The following is an 18,273-nucleotide window of genomic DNA, read 5'->3' as shown; positions in this document are numbered from 1 at the left end:
CATGCTGAGAATCCATTTTAGCGGCTGATGAATCTCCCGTCCCCGGGAGAGTTTGACGCGAGCGCCGTCACGCGCAAGGCCAGAGCGACGTGGCCGACGCGCCGACAGCCAAATGTATCCGTAGGTCGGCTTATTACGCGTTTGACTCGCGACCCCTGCTCACTGTCCACACGGACTAGACGGATACTACTCGGCACAAATTTATTACGTGCTCGCTTTGTCGCTGTTATTCTAAGGCCATATAAATCACCATGATGTGTTTTCCACCCCATGCTAGCCATGGTCATCCTCGTTAAATTTACATGTGGAAGAGTTGCATTTAAAAAAAAAAAACTACAAATCACAATAAAATACAGTATTACAAAATATACTACGTCAGCTCCAAAAAAAAGATCATAAAAGTCTGTCATTTTAGTCTGATGTGGCTGCTTCAGGGACATTTTTGGTCATTTTCAGGTGTCCTTCAAAGACATCTTGTTGAACATTTGGGAAATTCAGCCTTCAGAGTCAGGTTCCAGGTGGCAACATGACATCTGGTAGGCAATTAAACATAAATGGTCCCACAAAAAAGTCTTATGAACCCATGCCTGAATAACCACAGCGGTTGTTTTAGGGTTGTTAGACATTTCCAAGGTTTGATCCATTTAGATTTCTACCCAGTATAAATTGTTACGCCCATGTTCGTCATCGATGAAGGAATAGATTACTTCTGCACAGGCAGCATGACTTCAGTTCCCATTTCAATGACAGTGTGAATGGTTGAAAAGCTGATTTCAACCATAGTGTTATAAGTAGCTGTTCGGAGTGCTGTAATTCTTTATCTTTTATGTGTTTTGACGGCAGAAGGTCAAACACCCTTAATTAAGATACTTGGAAACTCTTTGACTTAATGAGGAAAATGCACATACCATGTCACCTTTGTAATTTACCTTCATACAAGTTGTAATGAAACCTCTCCACATCACAGTTAATATGCCCCCCTCCCCACTGTGCTTTCAAAGTACCACACTCTACCTCTGCTGCGGAAGGATTCCACTGTTGTATATAATTGATGTTTATCGAACAAAATATAAATAAAACCAAACTGTTATTTTTCCCTATGGTCCACAAGGTCAGACCTTGTCAAGTTCGGTGGCTTGTTCTTCTAAAGTTTGGAGCAAAAATTACCATATGGGATTCCTGTGGCTTAAGTGACTCGGTGCAATGTGAAGCACGGCAGTGGGAGGAGGGGGTTGGTGGTGTGGAGTGACTGAGTCAACCATTTATTCCTCACGCTGCACCAAGCAGAGTATTCAGGGAGCAAAGTCCACTTTCTTGCTTAAATATCATAGAGGATGGGGAAAAAGGTCGTTGTTTTTTATGTGAGGATATTATGCAGGTCTGACAATGTGGAGTTATTGCATTGTATATGTGGTCTGCGGAAAATCACACTGGAAATTTTTATTTAGTTTTTTTAAACAAAAGGTCTCTGATAGTTTTGGGGTCGAAATACACAAATGAAAAATAATTACTGCTCGTAGCAATCTGAATTGACTGATTGTGAGGGACCGAGTTTTCTCATGCAAAGAAGCCATGACTCACTGCTCCACTACAGTGCCAATGTCATTAGTTTGTTCTAATTTATTTAACTTATTTGAAATTGATCTCGTTTATTTGCTGTTAAAATGTATTTATTTTCCATAATTGGCTGGAAACCAGTTCAGGGTGTCCGAAAGCAGCTGGAAATACATTCATTCATTCAGCGAATGGCATGATTTGTATCTATGTTCTACTTTTATCACATAGCTAAGTAAAATATTATGTCTGTACATTAAAATTCATGGAGCACAATTTATGGTCCTCAAAAAGTTTGTGTCAGATGTGCGCCATTACTCCTGAGACTTAAATAAGAGTATATTGGACAGTGGTGCCTGAGGAATAGGCCGTGACACATTAGTTCTAAATTAGGCATGTTTGCGTGTGGCTGCATTGTTTTGTGTAAGCGAGGGGGCATCAGCTGTGATTTGTCAGTGCATTTTGATTTCGACCCTTGAGAGTCCATTTTAAATGAGGGTATGTATTATTTAAAGGTGCCTTTGGCTGCCTTCCATTTGGACGTGCTTGTGTGGTGCATATTTGGATTCATTTTATTTCTTGAATATCTCAATTGCCTTACCTGGATGTATTAAGGTTCAATAATTAATTGTTTTTCATCCATGTGGGTTCTTATTTGAAGGCCCGGCTGGCCTCATTTCACTGACGTGATGGTCATACTTAGGAGAACTGAGGTCTTCTTTCAAGTGCTTCTCTTAGAATTTGAGTGAGGTCATACTTCACGAATGCCTCCCCGCCGCTGTGATCCGTTTCACATGGCAGCTCAGAGACACGTCTCTTTTTTTTATGATTTTCGTCTCCCGTGGTCTCGCAGATCTTTATCTCAGTAGGGGTTATTGAAGAGATAGCAGAAAGAAGAAAAATGCTTAACTCGTTTTGTAGAAACGTTACAATTCCGTGACGCTGCATATCCGAGTGTTAATGTGATCTAATTTGTGTGATTGATTTATATCTGCGTCTCATACTGCAGTGGTTTGCTTTCAGAGTTGTAGAAAATGAGTTCAACTCATCCATCAGACACCCATTTTCTTTTGCGCTTGTTCTCGTTAGCGTCATGGTTGAACTGAAGCCTATCATAGCCGACTTAACAGAGAGAGTTCAGCTTATTCACACTTATGGACAATTTAGAGTCTTCGATAAACTTAACATTCATGTTTTTGAAACACCTGGAGAAAAGTTATGGATTCAACATTGGAAATTTTTTAACCGTGAACCAGAACTCTGAAGCAGACGTGCTAAGCTAACTATGCTACAATGTTGTCCATCACAGTCTATTGATGACAAAATATAATTCTGGGATGATCAGCAACTAAAAGTATCTCATAACGGCTCACAGTTTAAACCTCCCAAAGAAGGAAAACTCAAAAAAACTGCAATTAACACACTATGAGATACAGACCTCATATTCTGAGAGGGGATTTTTTGAGCAAAGGTTCTCAAAACACCCGCCTCGGTTCAAGCAAAAAAAAAAAAAGTTTCTACTCCAATGGTTTTCCATAGAAGGAAGCTTTTGTACGTTGTTGTGGACTCGTGTTTACAGCACGGCACGCTTCACTCAGTCATCTTCTTATAGGAGCTGACATTGTTGCCTATGATCAAGGGCAAAAGGCATTTACCTAAATAATTCTTTTTACCATGCTCTAGCACTCTTCTTCAGTATGTATTGTAAGTGCTGTACTTACATTTATCACCCGCACTCACCCGCCTTCAATTGCTTTGTCGCGCTTGTATGTGGAGTGATTGGAATTGATAATTTCGTTGAAGCATTTGAATCAAATGACATACGTGGGTGCGACTAGGCAGCTCTAACCTTTTATCAAAAATTTTAAAAATGGACCAAAATGTCAGGCTAAGCTTTAGTGCATTACACTCAATGGTGGTTATTATTTTAACTGTGCCGTCAGGTCTTACCTAAAAACATGTTTTCATAGTTGTCTCTCTCTTTGCGGAACGGTACCTATATTTTGAAAAATGTCAGTGAATATCTTGTGAGGACCATTCTGAGTTCCTTAGCTGACTCTTCAAGTACACTCAAATCTAAAAAAAATAGATATGACTTTTTCCCTACACATCAAATCATGTCCAAGGATATGACAAGAATAAGATCATTGAAATAAAGTAACATCTTCTCGATTCTATCTCACAAGAATTCACCGAGCAATCCAATTGGTGCCAGAACCAGAGCCTGACATTCACATATACACATTTAGCTGCAAAGGAATTACTTTTTTCCAGCAGAATAAGACATAGAAATGAGCATTGACAGGACCTGATATAAAGTAATGACTTGGGAATTAGTTATTTGTACAGGAGGAGCTCAGCTGGAGGTGGTCACGTGCATGCAGATGCGAGAGTGTGAATAATAGTGGAAATGTTGATTCGTCACCGCTACGTGTTCCCCCGGTGTCAAGCCGCAGTCTCATTTATCATTCTGGCGCGAGATGCACGGAGGCATTATTAAGTCTGTGCGTGTCACCTCGGTGAGCAGGGACAGGGAGGAGAGAACTGCCTTAGACCTTTTGAGATCTCTGCCCCTATGTTTTTGCTTATCTTTGCGCCTGTTGCTTCCACTTTTCTCGTGTAGCCTCTAAACACCTTTGGGGCTATTTATTTAAAAAAAAATTAAATGCCAGATGTGTCCGGCATTTTCCTTTTTTTTTTTTTTATCTGCTCTGAGTTAGTTGGAGTCTGACTTTTTGGTTCTTGTCATGGCCATGTAAAGGCCCCATGCTTGTGGGAGGCCCAACATCCAAGAGGGGCCCCGCCTCTCTCTGATTGGCTGACGCCAGGCCGGGATGAATGAGCACTGTACATAGAGCAGGAGGTATGAAGGAGGGCAGAGCTACCCCCCCCCCCCCCCCCCCGGCACTCTCATTCTTTAGCTTTCCCTCTGTCCACTTCTGTTCTGGTTCCCACACACATACACTCAATGGGGATGCCGCAGTTTGATCGCATCACGGTTTGCCCTTCCGCTCGCCATAGGAAGGCCAATTAATTATTCAGATGATGTAAAGTACAAGCTCGATGCTGTGCTGAACCCGTAAAATCAGCCTTCCGTTTCATTAGATACTCAAGGGTTAACCGGCAGCGCTTTGGTTTTATTTGTGCGAAGGTCTTAAAATGCCGGGTGGTCATGTGACCCAAGTCAAGGACCGACCCATGATATTTTCATGCGGATCCATCCGAAGGTGTCGTTTCTAGAACCGGCATTATTCTTTCAAGGTTCTCAATCGATAGGTGCTCTGTTTGTCTTCGACGTTTGGCCTCTCTTTCGTGAAGGCTTCATCAGTTCGTGCAACAAGGTTGGGTTACCATTTGGAACAGAAATGAAGAATTCCAAATCAAAGTCCCCTTGTTAAACCGTAAAAAGAAACGCAGAGAAATGCTCTTGCTAGTTGTTCATCTTTGACAACTTAAGATATTGTTACTAGCGGCTTGCAGAAGTTGTGAACGTTTTTGCGGAGATGAGTCGCTGTGAGAAGCGCATTGAAGTTTCGTCATGGGAGGAAACGCAGCTGGAACGTCTGCGCTTGTGATAGGGCAGCTGTTCACATTGTTGAGTGAATCATAGCCTCACAGCGGCTTCAGGGAAAAAAACATTGAGACCTCCGTATGAAGCGTTGCAAATCCAACGAGATCCGATGCAAGAGCAAAAAATATCTGGTTTTATCGCAGAGAGGTTTTGATTGTTAGTAGTTGATGCAAAAACGTAATAATTCTCGATTCATGCATTTTTTTTGTACCGTTGGTCCTGATCAGGGTTATCTGAAGTCAAACTAACTGGCAGACCAGATGTCTGAGCACCAAGCTCTTAGAAGTGCTAATGGTGGATATTTGATTGAAGTCGTCTTGTTTTCCTTTAAAGCACCTTGGTATGGTTCCACTTTAGAGGCTTGCCGAAACCTGAGCTTTGGTCTCGCTGGGGTCACCGGGGGGTCCACGAGTTGTGTGTTGACAGTGAGCCTGACCCGATGAAATGTTCACTTGGCAGCGTCACTCGCAATGAACTCACCCCGCCGCCCCCATCCTCTCGGATTTTCTCTGGTCTCTGCTTCTGAAAATCCTTTGAAGAACTTGAGTCATACATTAACAGAAAGAGACTATTTCAGCATGAGATTATTATTATGTAAAAATGTGACTTGCCAAGACTATTCGTCTGGATGCCGGAGCCACTCTGTATTCTGAACATTCTTTATATTTAATACAAATAAGTGACATATGTAATACTTTTTATGACAATGCTCATAACAGTAGGTTATCACGGGTCCTTCAATCTTCTGTTGTTGTTTTTTTATATTCATCAAGCGTTGATTGTCCTCTGGGGCGGTTCTGTTTCGACTTGTTTTGAGCCTTTTTGACTCTCTACAGCCACCATACTTATCGACAGATTCAACCCAAGTTGAGACCTAGTTGACATGTTCAACAAGTCATTTGTTAGCGTTATTATCATATTGCATTTTCGAGAGAAATTAATCTTTAAAAATTATCAGGATGTTTCTTTTTTTGCTCTCACCTAGATGTTTCTATTTTGTAATATCTTGTTCCTGTTTAGTCATGCACAATACCTTTAAAATAATTTATTACATATTTGTTAGTGGAATACGTCCTTTTTCAGCAATCTCACTCTTGTGTAAAATGGCAAAATGAGTACTTCAGGGAACCATTCTATCCCCCTTCCATTGTGCTCTTTAAGAGAGACACTGGCACTTATCGAAAGGGCATACATGCACTTTGATGGCTTCATTAACTAATATACTGCTTGTCTGTGTGCGTGTGAGCGTGCACATGTGTTGCATGTGTGTATTGCATATGTCCACAAAATCAGGTAATATGAAGTTGTCTGGACTGTGTATGTGTATACATTCAGTGTTTGACTCCCATGTGGTCTCTAGTAGGCCATGTCAAGATCGGTGTTATCTAGGTTTCATGCTCTTACGTAATAATACAATTTGGTCAAGAAGTATGTGGACAGTTTATATCATTCAAGGCTTATATTAAACTTGTTCGATTGATTAATATTCAGAACAATGGAAAGGTCCAAGGTCCTCAATGAAGATGTGAAACGAAAGAGTTTAGAATTCCACAATTTGTATAGAGATTATGCATAATCCAGCCAAATGCTACCAAAATACGTGGTAAAAATATTTCAATAAATGAGATATATTTTGATAGCTCATTTAGTTGACCACAACCCAATAGAGCATACACTTCCGTCAAAAAGACCACCAAACAAGCAAAAATGGAAGGCCCATTTTTTGGCACATCTGTTTCATCACGTACTGCTTATCCAACACAAATAGTTCCCAATCTCTTGCCTTTTGCCAAGTTCTCATTGAACTGGGTAATGGTTGTTTTAATGACTTAATGACACTTAATTACTGCATTTGAAATGCGGATCAGGAGCTTTGGAGCGTATTGGCCTCTGAAATAATCTTTACGTGTGTGCCTGGGGTGCATTTAAATGCACAAAATGTATACGTTGTCTCCATTATGTGCTTGTGTGAGTACGTGTGTGCGTGTGTTTCGAGAGCATCATGCAGCCTTTCTGTGGATTACCCAACCTCTTCATCAGGAAGTGAAGGCGGGGGGTCAGGCCTCATTTAATCAAGGGGAAAATTCCATCTCCCATTAACGTAATTAATCCAACACCAGAGTAAGAGAGAGAGAGATTCAGGACATCGACGTGTGTGTGTGTGTGTGTGTGTGTGTGTGTGTGTGTGTGTGTGTGTGTGTGTGTGTGTGTGTGTGTGTGTGTGTGTGTGTGTGTGTGTGTGTGTGAGAAGAATGGGTTCGCAAGAGTAAAGTCGGAGACTTCTATAATGCGCTATAAGAGGGATGCCTAGAATCGTAGTATAACAAAAAAAAAACAGTCTGTCACTACCATAACAAGAACTTGACACAATAGATTATGCAAAAACAATATCTTTCTATTCAAAGATAAATGAGAAACAGGAGGCAGACGTGTCACAATTTCTCATAAAGATTCATTCCCCCCTCTCAGAATAGGCCATAAAATAAAGCAGAGCATCCATCCCGGAGAAGATAGAGCAGCCGATTCATTTATGAGGATCAATAAATTTGCAATTTTTAGGAAATGTGATGCAAGCGCTTCTTCAAAGTTGAGCTAATTCAACAGATGTTGGTGCATAATGGATGAAGATGCAGTAATGGTGGAAAATGCAGCAGTGGATAAACCCAATGACCTGGCTGCCTTCCAAGCACAAGATAGCAGCTTTAAGCATCACCGTGTGTGTATTTAAGTGGTCTTTTAAAGCAATTCCAGCGCAGTCCATTTTGCCTGTTCTAGCCTCGCTCCTTATGAAAACCAATCACGTGTTGGCCGCCCGTCACAGATATTGAGTCTTCGGCTCCTTTTTATCTCTCACTTCAGTCATTAGGACCTTTTATCCGAAGATTTCATCCCACAGCACCCGCCCCTTTGCTTTCTCTGAGATCGTTGTGTTTTCTACAGAACTACATTAAAAAGCACTTGTAAGAAGCGGGGAAATAAACCAAGTTGAACTGTGAAGGTCAGCTGCTATTCGTTTAAAGACAAAGCAGGAAATTATAAAAATGACAAATGCGTTCACATATGGGATAGTAAAGGTAGACAAATGAGCACAGAGGAGCATCGTGACTGCGAGGGAGCTGTGCTGACCACCAAAATGGATTGCTTTATTTGATGTTTTTTTTATTTATTATTATTATTATTTAATGTTTTTATTGTTCTATTTTAATTGTTTGATTTTTTTATTCTTTCGTTTTTGAATTTTTATTTTTTTATTTTTAATTCTGATACCATATTAATAAACAGAAAATGTTTATAATGACACACACGTGTGAGTGTATAGTTTTTATTTAAAGCACACATTTACTACATTTAGTATAACCAACAAAGGCAGAAAATAAGATATTTTTTGTCTTTTGTGAAAAGACACTCCTCCCACGGGAGTCAGTCGTTTGATCAGTCATTCGTCATCAAAGTTAAAGTTAATCTATTTTTCTGCAGTTAAACTTTTTTCAATATGTCTCCTCACTATTATTTAATCTTTAAACTTGATCTGTAATGCTGGAAGAGTCTCCAGTTCCTTGTAGCGCTAAACAGGATAAAAGTCTCGAAACTGGATGGATACATGGCTAGAAATAGGGGGCAGGTGTTTATTTGTCTACAGTGGGTGACACCCTGCACCTAATTGGGAATGGAATCCATTTAGGGACAGTCACTATTTGAGGAAGCACGGTATTATATATGAGGCATGAAGTGAAACTAAATCGGAGGAATCCGTATCCTGTAACGTTTTGTTCCAGTTCATGTCAGTGCAATCCGTAAACAGGATTAAGAAAAGACAATTCCTCTATTCATAAATAATATTCACAAAATCTCATTCCATTGCCACTTGTGTGGCATCATGTGAGTCATCTCCTAACACCTCTGGCTCTAGGACTTGGCCGCTCTAAATTTAATGTTCTGGTGATGACATCCGAATCCTTTCCGAGCGGCGGTGCCCGTTTCATTCCCCAAGCTCCACTAGCTCCTCCTTCTTAGCTCCCTCACTCTGTCCACGATACACCCTACCTCTGATCTGTGTGTGAGTATGTGTGTGTTCTGCCAGCACTATTGGCTCCATCCAAGTTGTTGTTATGACATAACAAATAGCCCGATAGCCAAACTCGCAATAATCTAATCAGTGAAAAGGAAAATTGTTACGTTTGAGTTCAAATGACAGCAAATCAAATCCTCGCTCCACAATTGTGCTAAAACACACACAAGATGTATTAGTAATCTCGGAAGCATCCGGAGCTCTCAGGTGGTCTGGGGCAGGTCTATTATTTGTCTCCAGAACTCGACCAAAGTGAATCAGAACATTATTCCACAATACCACAAAACCATCAGTTCATTTAAACCAGGACTGAAATTGTTTACTGCAACATTCTCATGAATCTATTCTTCATTGTCTATTTTAATCCCCATTCGCATATTATCTTTTCATTTATCAAGACTGTTGCTTGGTTTTACACATTGTAATGTAATTACGCGAGATGATTTTTATTACAATGTTTGCAATGCTAATCCATCCATTTTCTGAACTGCGTATCCGCACGAGTGTGGCGAGCGTGCTGGGTTCTGGTTATCTTTCTGTAAAGCTATTAATATTTTATGTAAAGCACTTTGAATTGTCTTGTGCTGTATAAATAAACACGCCTTGCCTTCATTCGCAGGCCAGATGAGTCACTTCCTCCTTTTCCCAGGTCACCATGGGCCTTTTCTAGAAATTACTGTTCTTTTCTTTCCAATTCACAGATAAGCCCGTTTCGGTGGAGCTGAGCTGCGGAGCCGGACCCAGCCATGTGGTGTTGGAACCGGGGTCCCCTCTCACACTGGACTGTAATTTGGGGGCCAGCGACACGCCCCTCAACATCACCTGGCTGCACGAGGGCCAGCCCCTCCCTCCGGGGGGTAGCGACTCGCGGCGGTATGTCAGCGACAGCTCCCTTCTCCTGATGCTTTCCTACGAGGATGAAGCGTCCCGTCAGGCTCTGGAGGGAGGCTACAGCTGTGTGAGCACCAGTGCACATGGAGCCTTGACCAGCCGGACCGTCAATGTGCTGCTGGCGAGTATGTGGCTGTCTACCGTCTATGCCAGGAGTGTCAAACTCATTTTTTGTCGCCGGCTGCATCGTACTCATAGTTTCCTTCGAAAATGACTGTCAACCCAAATAAATGTCTGAATGTCTCATATAGGCTACACAACAAACTGATGATTAACTAGTTTGGAAAATGAATGGTAATAAAAAAAACTAGCAATATTTCAATTTTTTTTTAAAGTGAAGACAATTTGTAATTGTAGTATTTATTGACACAAAGTCCTTGCACAATTTGTCTTCGCGGGCCAGAGTTTCACACCCCTGGCTATGCGATGTACATAATAAACCAGAAAAGTTTTTTTCTTGAGAAGGCTCGTTGGTGAGAGTGCAGTAGCAATTGTGGTGTGTATCTATTTCCCATGGTACATCGGAATAATGCTTCTGGAAGCACACTCCATATAATTCTATAATTCTAATTCCAAAGTATCCTGTACTTCTTCTTTGAAGAACTTTGCAAGTGAACGAGTGCAAACAGGTGCTGGGAATACTGTAAGAAGTTTGTTTTAATAAGTGTGAATTAAATGTGTTTGAAGCGTGTGAGAGGCTCCCATTAAAAAAAAAAACTCTCAACAAGCACATTCTTTCAAACGCAACAGTCAGGAAAGGTTATGAAAGAATGTCCGCAGGTGTTTGTCCCTCGGGGTAGGATCGTCGTTTCTTGGCGGGACGGGAGGACAGACAGTAGCTTTTTAATGGTCCCCACCAAGGAGGGCCTCTTTGTCAGCGGCTCTTAGGAGGTAGTCTTTATTGAGTCATTAGCTTTGTGTAAAACGAGACCGTGTACTTTGCCGATGCCCGCGCTTTTGTCAGCTGTCACATGCCTATTTATAAGGAGCTCTTGTTTGAGGGACAATAAGGCGGGCGGGCGGGCCGGCACAGAGGATATGGGACGCGGGGGCTTCGTCATGTGAATGGAGGGGAGGCGGATGGTGCCGACAAGTAGTCATGGTGAAGGGAAAGGTCTCCGAGACCATTACGTGTGACCTTCAATCTGTTTGTGTACATGCGGTTTTTGAATTAAATCAGCGGCGGCAGTTCTACGGGGGGAGATTTGATCAGCGCATTGAGAGGTCGACGGCAAAGTGCTTTAACATTGACATTGAGCGGATGTTCTCCTCTTTGCTGGAAAAAAAACCTCGACAAAAAAAACCCCATATCTCACATCGCATCTGCAAAAGCGTATTACTCAAGCCACCTGCCTCGCTGATTTTTCCCAGTGGTGCCATGCGCAGGAATGTGAACGGGAGTGTGGATTTGAATGGAAACGGAAGCGACAGCATATGGCCTGCATATTACTTTCCATAATCGTCAAAAACAGCTTTTGACATTCATTGGCCTAGTTAACCTTTCCCCTTATGGCCTGGCAAACTAAGTGTAATTATATCTTCATTCCCGTCTTAAGCTTGCTGAAAATTGGATGCTATTCCATACTGAGTTTTTTTAAATGGAAGATGTGATTTAATGCCTAGCTTGTCTGCATCACAGTTGTGAAGTTCGGGTTTCAAATCTCTGGCTTTTGCGTCCTCTCTGAGTGTGGAGATTGGCTTATCTGAAAATTCATCCAGTAAACTGATTCCAAAATATGTTAGAAATGTAGACATCGTTGAGGACTGGGTAATAAATTCACTTTTCTGGTGCTCTAATTAATAGCACAGATGTGCTCCTGTGATGATGAAATGATTAGCATGTTGTAGTCTACTAGCAAGCTAGCTAATATAATTTGTTAAATCACCCCGCCAAACATTTTATCAAAACTACCTCCCATAAACCCAATGAGGGTTTGGCTCCATTTTTCAAGTTGACACTTAGCACCATCATTTCCGTCTTTCCCAATACTCCCAGTTACTGCTCCACGTTTTCATACCAAATCAGCACAATGTTTGATTGGGTTTCATCGTTTATCACTCACTCAAAAAAGAGGTCATTAGATGGATGCTTGCACAAGTGGAGGTGGGAGGGGGTGGGGTCAAAAAGCTGCAATCCGATAGCTAAGGGGCCAAAGAGTGGGGCCACTGACTGGCACTGATACGGAGACAGGGTGAAGTCATACTGCAAATATTACGATGGTGTCAGCCATTAAAAGCCATTAGAAGAACATGTAAACGATATGACATCCATGCAAGGGTGCGAGTTCTGATAAGACTCTGGTGGACTCGATAAATTCCAAAACACAATGCATTGCGTCTTGGGAAAAGATTTAATAGATGATACCGTGCCCTCTCCCTGGTCAGCTGTTCTTCAACTTTACACACTCAACTTAACACACACACTTTGGTGCCGATATAGTTGATGTGTTTACATAATGATGTAATAGATGGAAGCTGAAGTTTAATCATCAGCTTGTCCTCCAAAGTTTGCCAAACAGAAATCAATGCCAGTTCTCAGAAAAGATCTTATTATTTTTTTTCAAAGCTGTGTCCAGTTGTTATGAATAATAGTGTGTCAGTCGGCCAATTGGGAGATAATAAATGAAAAGTTTATGCGATAAAAACTGTAGAATCTCAAAGAACAACATCAATTCGTCTATAGCTCTCAAATGAAACACATTCATTTGAGAGATAATTCAGTCCAGCGTCAAGCTATTGTAACTTGTGAATAACATGCTAACATAATTGTTATTCGTTCACATTAAAAATACAATTGAAATCACAAAATGACAAATTCATCCAGAGCTGCAAAAATATTCTCAAATGTAACTTTGTTGGAAAAATTTGCAATTTGCGGATTGCCACTAGAATTTAGTTTGACTTCACAAACAGTTGAACACTTTTTACTTACAGTATAACTTGACAGCGTCTCTCTCTCTCTCTCTCTCTCTCTCTCTCTCTCTCTCTCTCTCTCTCTCTCTCTCTCTCTCTCTCTCTCTCTTTCTCTCTTTCTCTCTCTCTCTCTCTCTCTCTCGCTCTCTCTCATGTAATCCTCTGTGCACTTTGAACAGAGAATTGATGAGTCTGCACAATTAGCAGAGAATTTAGCTCTCAAAAAATCCATCAGTACTACAAGTAAAATGAAAATACACCACTTTAGTACTAATTATCTAATATTACTTTTTGTCTTTCAATAATTGTCAAAGTGTCATTTTAGTTAGGAATGGATACATTGGAATTTCCCTCCTGTGTTTCCAAAAGGGCTGCGGGCCAAATAGTTTTGTTCCCCCCCTCAAAAAAGCCCACAGGAAGGGGTCAAAGGTAAAATCTCTTTGAATCCACCCCCCTGTCATTGTGCTTGCTGCTGCCACCTAGTGATCAGCGTCATCTAGCAGGAAGTGTTCCCCCCTGCGTGTGAAAGTGCGAAACTGTGAACACTGGAGCCTTGCCAACAAATTCCGGCTAAAGAGACCAAGTAATCCCGCCACACTAGATTAAATCCCAGCGCTTTGTCCCAATCACAACGTTTAACTTCACTTAGTCTGAACGCGGTGCAGAGAAAACTTTGGAAAGTTGCTATTTGGTAGAAACCAAAGCTGAGAACAAGTGCCTTATTAAAAAGAATTATATTTCAGAAGCAAAAGTCAATGATCCCTGTGTGCACGATTAACATTTGAGTGCAAATGGCTAATTTTATTAGCAAGGCGAGGAAGAGAAAGTATGTTGATGTTTGTATGAATAAACAATTCACGAGCAATGTTATTAACGGAGTAATTGATTATCAAAATAATTGTTGATTGCAGCCCCACTGTATTATTCATATTCCGATGATAATTCTTTTCACATTTCCATTCTTCTGAGTCTCTGTTAATTGAATGATATAAGAAAAACACACTAATTTGATTTAATAGTGAATTGAGGTAGAACATACAAGTGGATGTCGGAAGTGCCTGACCACGCTGCCTTTCAAAATCGTCTGCTTCCTATATTGGCGCTGTTGGAAAGGGATTTGAGATAATTGCATCGCGTCACCTGGCCAGCGACCTACATCACATCATGTAACCGACATGCTCTTCTTTCGCAGGTCTGTCCTCCTTCCGTCAGGAACCTTCACTTCAGACAGTGCCTGCTGGGGGGGCTGCTCGCTTTGAGTGCCAGATCGATGGCGTGCCCACACCTGTAATTACTTGGGAAAAGGACAAAGTCACTGTCCCCCAGGACCCAAGGTGACTCAGCTTCAATTGCTATTATACCTCATATTTGTAGCCTTCTCTTTCTTCGACTGTTTTTTTTCCCCCTCTCAGGGTTTCGGCATTGCTGCAACTGATATATATATATATATATATATATATATATATATATATATATATATATATATATATATATATATATATATATATATATATATATATATATATATATATATATATATAAAATCGTCTTCTGATAGCATTTTGTGAAAACACAAGGGGTGCAAAACTCCAATCATTGTGCCTCATCAAAATGAGGTGGCAGCAATAATATGTCGTTTTTTTGCAAAAGATAAATAGTAGAGGCTTGATATTGGCCCCCCATACTGTAAGTAAGTGTAAGTACGTCACCAATTGTGTTGAAATTTCCGTTGTTTTAAGTGTTATAACGTAACGACACCGATGGTATTCACTCGCTTGTCTGTGTTTGTGGGATTTGCTGCTGATTTGTGCCGCAGAAGCTCAATTGATTCATCAATAAAGTAGCACTGTCTAGACTGCAAATGATCCACTTTTATATCAACGGATGTGCCCGTGAATGTCATCCCATCCCCTGGACTGATCGCAGTCATACAATTCCTGAGTGATGCATGTTGGTCATTTGGCTAAAACTCCATTAATGTCAAGTGTTTAATTTTTTTGTTCTTGTTAATGAATGACAAAATTGTGATGCATCACATTTTCTATTAAATGTCTTCAAGAGGGGTCTGATAGAATTTATGACTTGAATGCACGGTAAAATAAAGTGAACTCTATGCTTGTGCTATGACCTTGGTTATCAAGATAATTCAGCTAAGTGGTTTTTACTCTTTGATGAATACAATGAGCGTAATACAATGCACTGAAAATGATGGGCTTATTTTCCTTTACGAAACATTTTTCTCTTTTTTAAAATTGTATTTTCAAGGTGACAAATGCTGCTAAGAAACGTTGAGACACGAACGCCATAATTCTATTAGATGACGTGATATGTCTTTTTTTCCTGTCAATCAAAGGTTACGGTATTTTTCGGACTATAAATCGCGGGTTTTTTTCATAGTTTGGGTGGGGGAGCGACTTGTATGTGAAATTATTCACATATTTTTGAAATTCAAAAATCCGCGATGCAGTGAAACCACGATAAACGAACCGCGATGTAGCAAGGGATTACTGTAATCTGAACTGCAACTGCGGCACATATGCAGCGGTGTTTTACATAATGGAAAAAAGATTCGATCACGGGATTTAATGACTTGGAGTGACACAGATGGTGTGATAAAATAGTTGTTTATAATTATATGGGTCTGTGGAATCATTTGAAGTGCAACCGCCGTCAGCAGCGCGCACGCAGCATTTTTGACATAAAGGACGATCGATGGATTTAATGATTTTGAGGGACACAGATTGTTTGATAAAGGTGTTATTTATGTTATAGTTATTGGGAAAACTGTCAATGTTACGTCAGGCCCGTTCTCAGCCCTTTGTTTGTGTTAATGTCACGATAGAATACTTATCGTTTAGCCTGTTGTTGCTCGTTCATGTCTGTTCTTGGTGTTGGATTTATCCGAATAAATTTCCCCCAAAATGCGGCTTATACTCCGGAGCGACTTTTTATGTTTTTTTTTTTCACTTTGTGCATTTTATGGCTAATGCGACATATATTCCGGAGCGACTTTTAGTCTGAAAAATACGGTAATTACTGAAGGTTTAAGATTTTAGGGGATGTTACAGAGCCGCACAGAACATATTAAGTAATACATGTAAATCTCTTGAATGTAAATGTGTGTAAATAAGAAACAGTTTTGAAACTTTGTACTGTTTTTTAGCATTTTCTTACTGTATGAATCGTAGAATCATATTTTTGATTTAAAAGATGTGAGTGCATTGAATTGAACCTTATCGAATTGTTCATGTTCACAATATTTTTAAATATGTATTGAATCGTTTTATGTTGGGGTGAGATATCTTAGAAGGAAAAGGCACATATTTCATTGGTCAAAGGTTTCTCAGATAAATGAAAGTTTGGAGTCCTAACCACATGTTCAAATAAGTTTAAAGGCGATCTTGATACAGAGACGGCTCTTGATCTTGTTTGTTGCCGTGTTGTTTATGATTTGGGCAGGTATGCGGCTTATTTGCTAGCAGCCGGTCTGTCTCAGCCATTTGTTGGTGGTTTTCAGCATTTTTCGCGCCCGATTCGGCATTAATGGCTGCCGTAGCCCCGCGTGACCTGCAAGCAGGTCGACACTTATGAGGGCTCGAGGGTGAGATGAAGCTCTGCCACTTTAGCCGTTGCTAATGGCCTGTCACTAAGAGCTGGCTTGTTGTCTTCCATCACTGCTGCTATGATGCGCCCTTTTTGTTTTTTCCCACTGCCCTATTTCTCCTTTTTGTTTCTGTAATGTCCATCCTTTGGTTCTCTTGTTTTAACGAATATCTCCTGATTGAATGAACCAATTCACAACTTACCAGTCACATCCTCACAATTTTTGGAGTGGAACTTCATAAAGGACTATTGGGTGAAACTACTCTTCCTGTTTTTGCATTGTCCGTCAGCTGATAACCAATTGACTTGCATTTGAAAAGCAGCATGCTGACAATTGATTTTTAAAACTACTTGCTACTTTCCTGTAAGCCACAGGTTTGGCGCCATCTTGTGGCATCTTAGAGCATTAACCAAAGCGCAATTAGATGTTTTACTAAATGCTGTGGATAGATTTGACTGCGTAGAAATTTCTAAATAGTGAACTGGAAATTGGCCAGTGTTCACTGATTTGATGTATTCCTGACCTGAAAGCAAAATAAAACGAGTAACAGAAAAGTAATACTAATTGTTATTCTTATGTTCACAAAGTGATGTCCTTGCACAGCCTCTGTGAAATTAAAACGTGTTTTTTAAAATCTGAATCATCAATTACTCGACCAAATAAAAAGAGATTAATCGATTCTTAAAAAGTTTAAGTTCAAATGTTTTTTAAGAAGTACAATTTGTGTGATGAACAATTTTGGAACGTTTCCCCGACAATAAACATGGGTTCACAATGATAATTTTTTGTTTGTTTTTGATTCCACTTCTTAATAACATTGTTTCAAATTGTGACAAATGAACCCTTGTCCCCAAATATATGCCCGGGCCCTAGTATTTGTTTTCAGCAATATGGTAATCGTGATAGATTCATGCTGGACACCATGTGGAATTGCAGCTCATTTTTCAATTTAATGTTAATCGAGCAGACCTCGACTGAGTCCAGTCATAACTCTCACGTTGTGACTGCACAGAACAGTCTCCTTCTTTAACAAAGACTATCGACGCCCTGAGAGGACACAGCCGGAATCCCGCCGACTCGACTCGGTGGTGTCAACTCCCCATGTGTTGTTTGTATTCAGCTTCTGACTCCCGTCTTATTTTTTCTCATCTTCCCCTGTGTGAAGCAGGTTCATTTCCCTTCCTAATGGCGTGCTCCAGATTCTGGAGGTTACCGGGGAGGATGAGGGCGCCTACCGCTGCGTTGCATCCAACTCTGCCGGGAGGGACATTAGTCACGCGTCCCGGCTCACTGTCAGCACAGGTTGGTCCGCTGCCGAGCTTTGTGTTATAGTTGTTGTTCAAGTTTCCCCCGACAGTACCTGAGAATATTTTTAATAGTGGAGGATAACCGATATAGAGAGCCTCATCAAAATCATGATTTTGGCTGAAAGAACAGTAAAGTGATTTCAAGAGAGCCTTTGCACAACTGTGTCCGTTTCTCCAGGCTCCGCAGAAGCCCTGAACAGAGTTACGATCGTGGCTCCGCCTCAGAATGCAACGGTGGTGCTCGGCCGTCCAGCCGTGATGGAGTGCATGGCGCAGGGCCAACCCAAGCCGCTGGTGTCCTGGAGCAGACTAGGTAAACCGCCCCCATGCCTTGACACAATTATCGGCCTTCATCCCTTCTGCT

At 40.8% G+C, this 18,273-nt stretch overlaps 1 protein-coding gene across 2 annotated transcripts in view; it reads left to right on the top strand.

Moving 5' to 3' along the window:
* Positions 1-18,273, top strand: part of igdcc4 (immunoglobulin superfamily, DCC subclass, member 4) — a 38,814-nt gene that overhangs the window by 5,659 nt on the left and 14,882 nt on the right. Inside the window, exons 2-5 of one of the 2 annotated variants that reach the window (XM_085908495.1) lie at positions 9,896-10,210; positions 14,191-14,332; positions 17,771-17,904; positions 18,088-18,222. In XM_085908495.1, the coding sequence (XP_085764621.1) occupies positions 9,896-10,210; positions 14,191-14,332; positions 17,771-17,904; positions 18,088-18,222 (726 nt within the window). Of the gene's footprint in view, positions 1-9,895; positions 10,211-14,190; positions 14,333-17,767; positions 17,905-18,087; positions 18,223-18,273 lie in introns of both variants that reach the window. The other variant, XM_085908497.1, reaches the window with a different exon arrangement.

This window comes from Syngnathus leptorhynchus, chromosome 3, assembly GCF_054491065.1.
Source record: "Syngnathus leptorhynchus isolate UIUO chromosome 3, UIUO_Slep, whole genome shotgun sequence".
Classification (NCBI taxonomy): domain Eukaryota; kingdom Metazoa; phylum Chordata; class Actinopteri; order Syngnathiformes; family Syngnathidae; genus Syngnathus; species Syngnathus leptorhynchus.
Note: the sequence above shows the minus strand (reverse complement) of the source record. Positions and strands in the feature narration are given on the sequence as shown.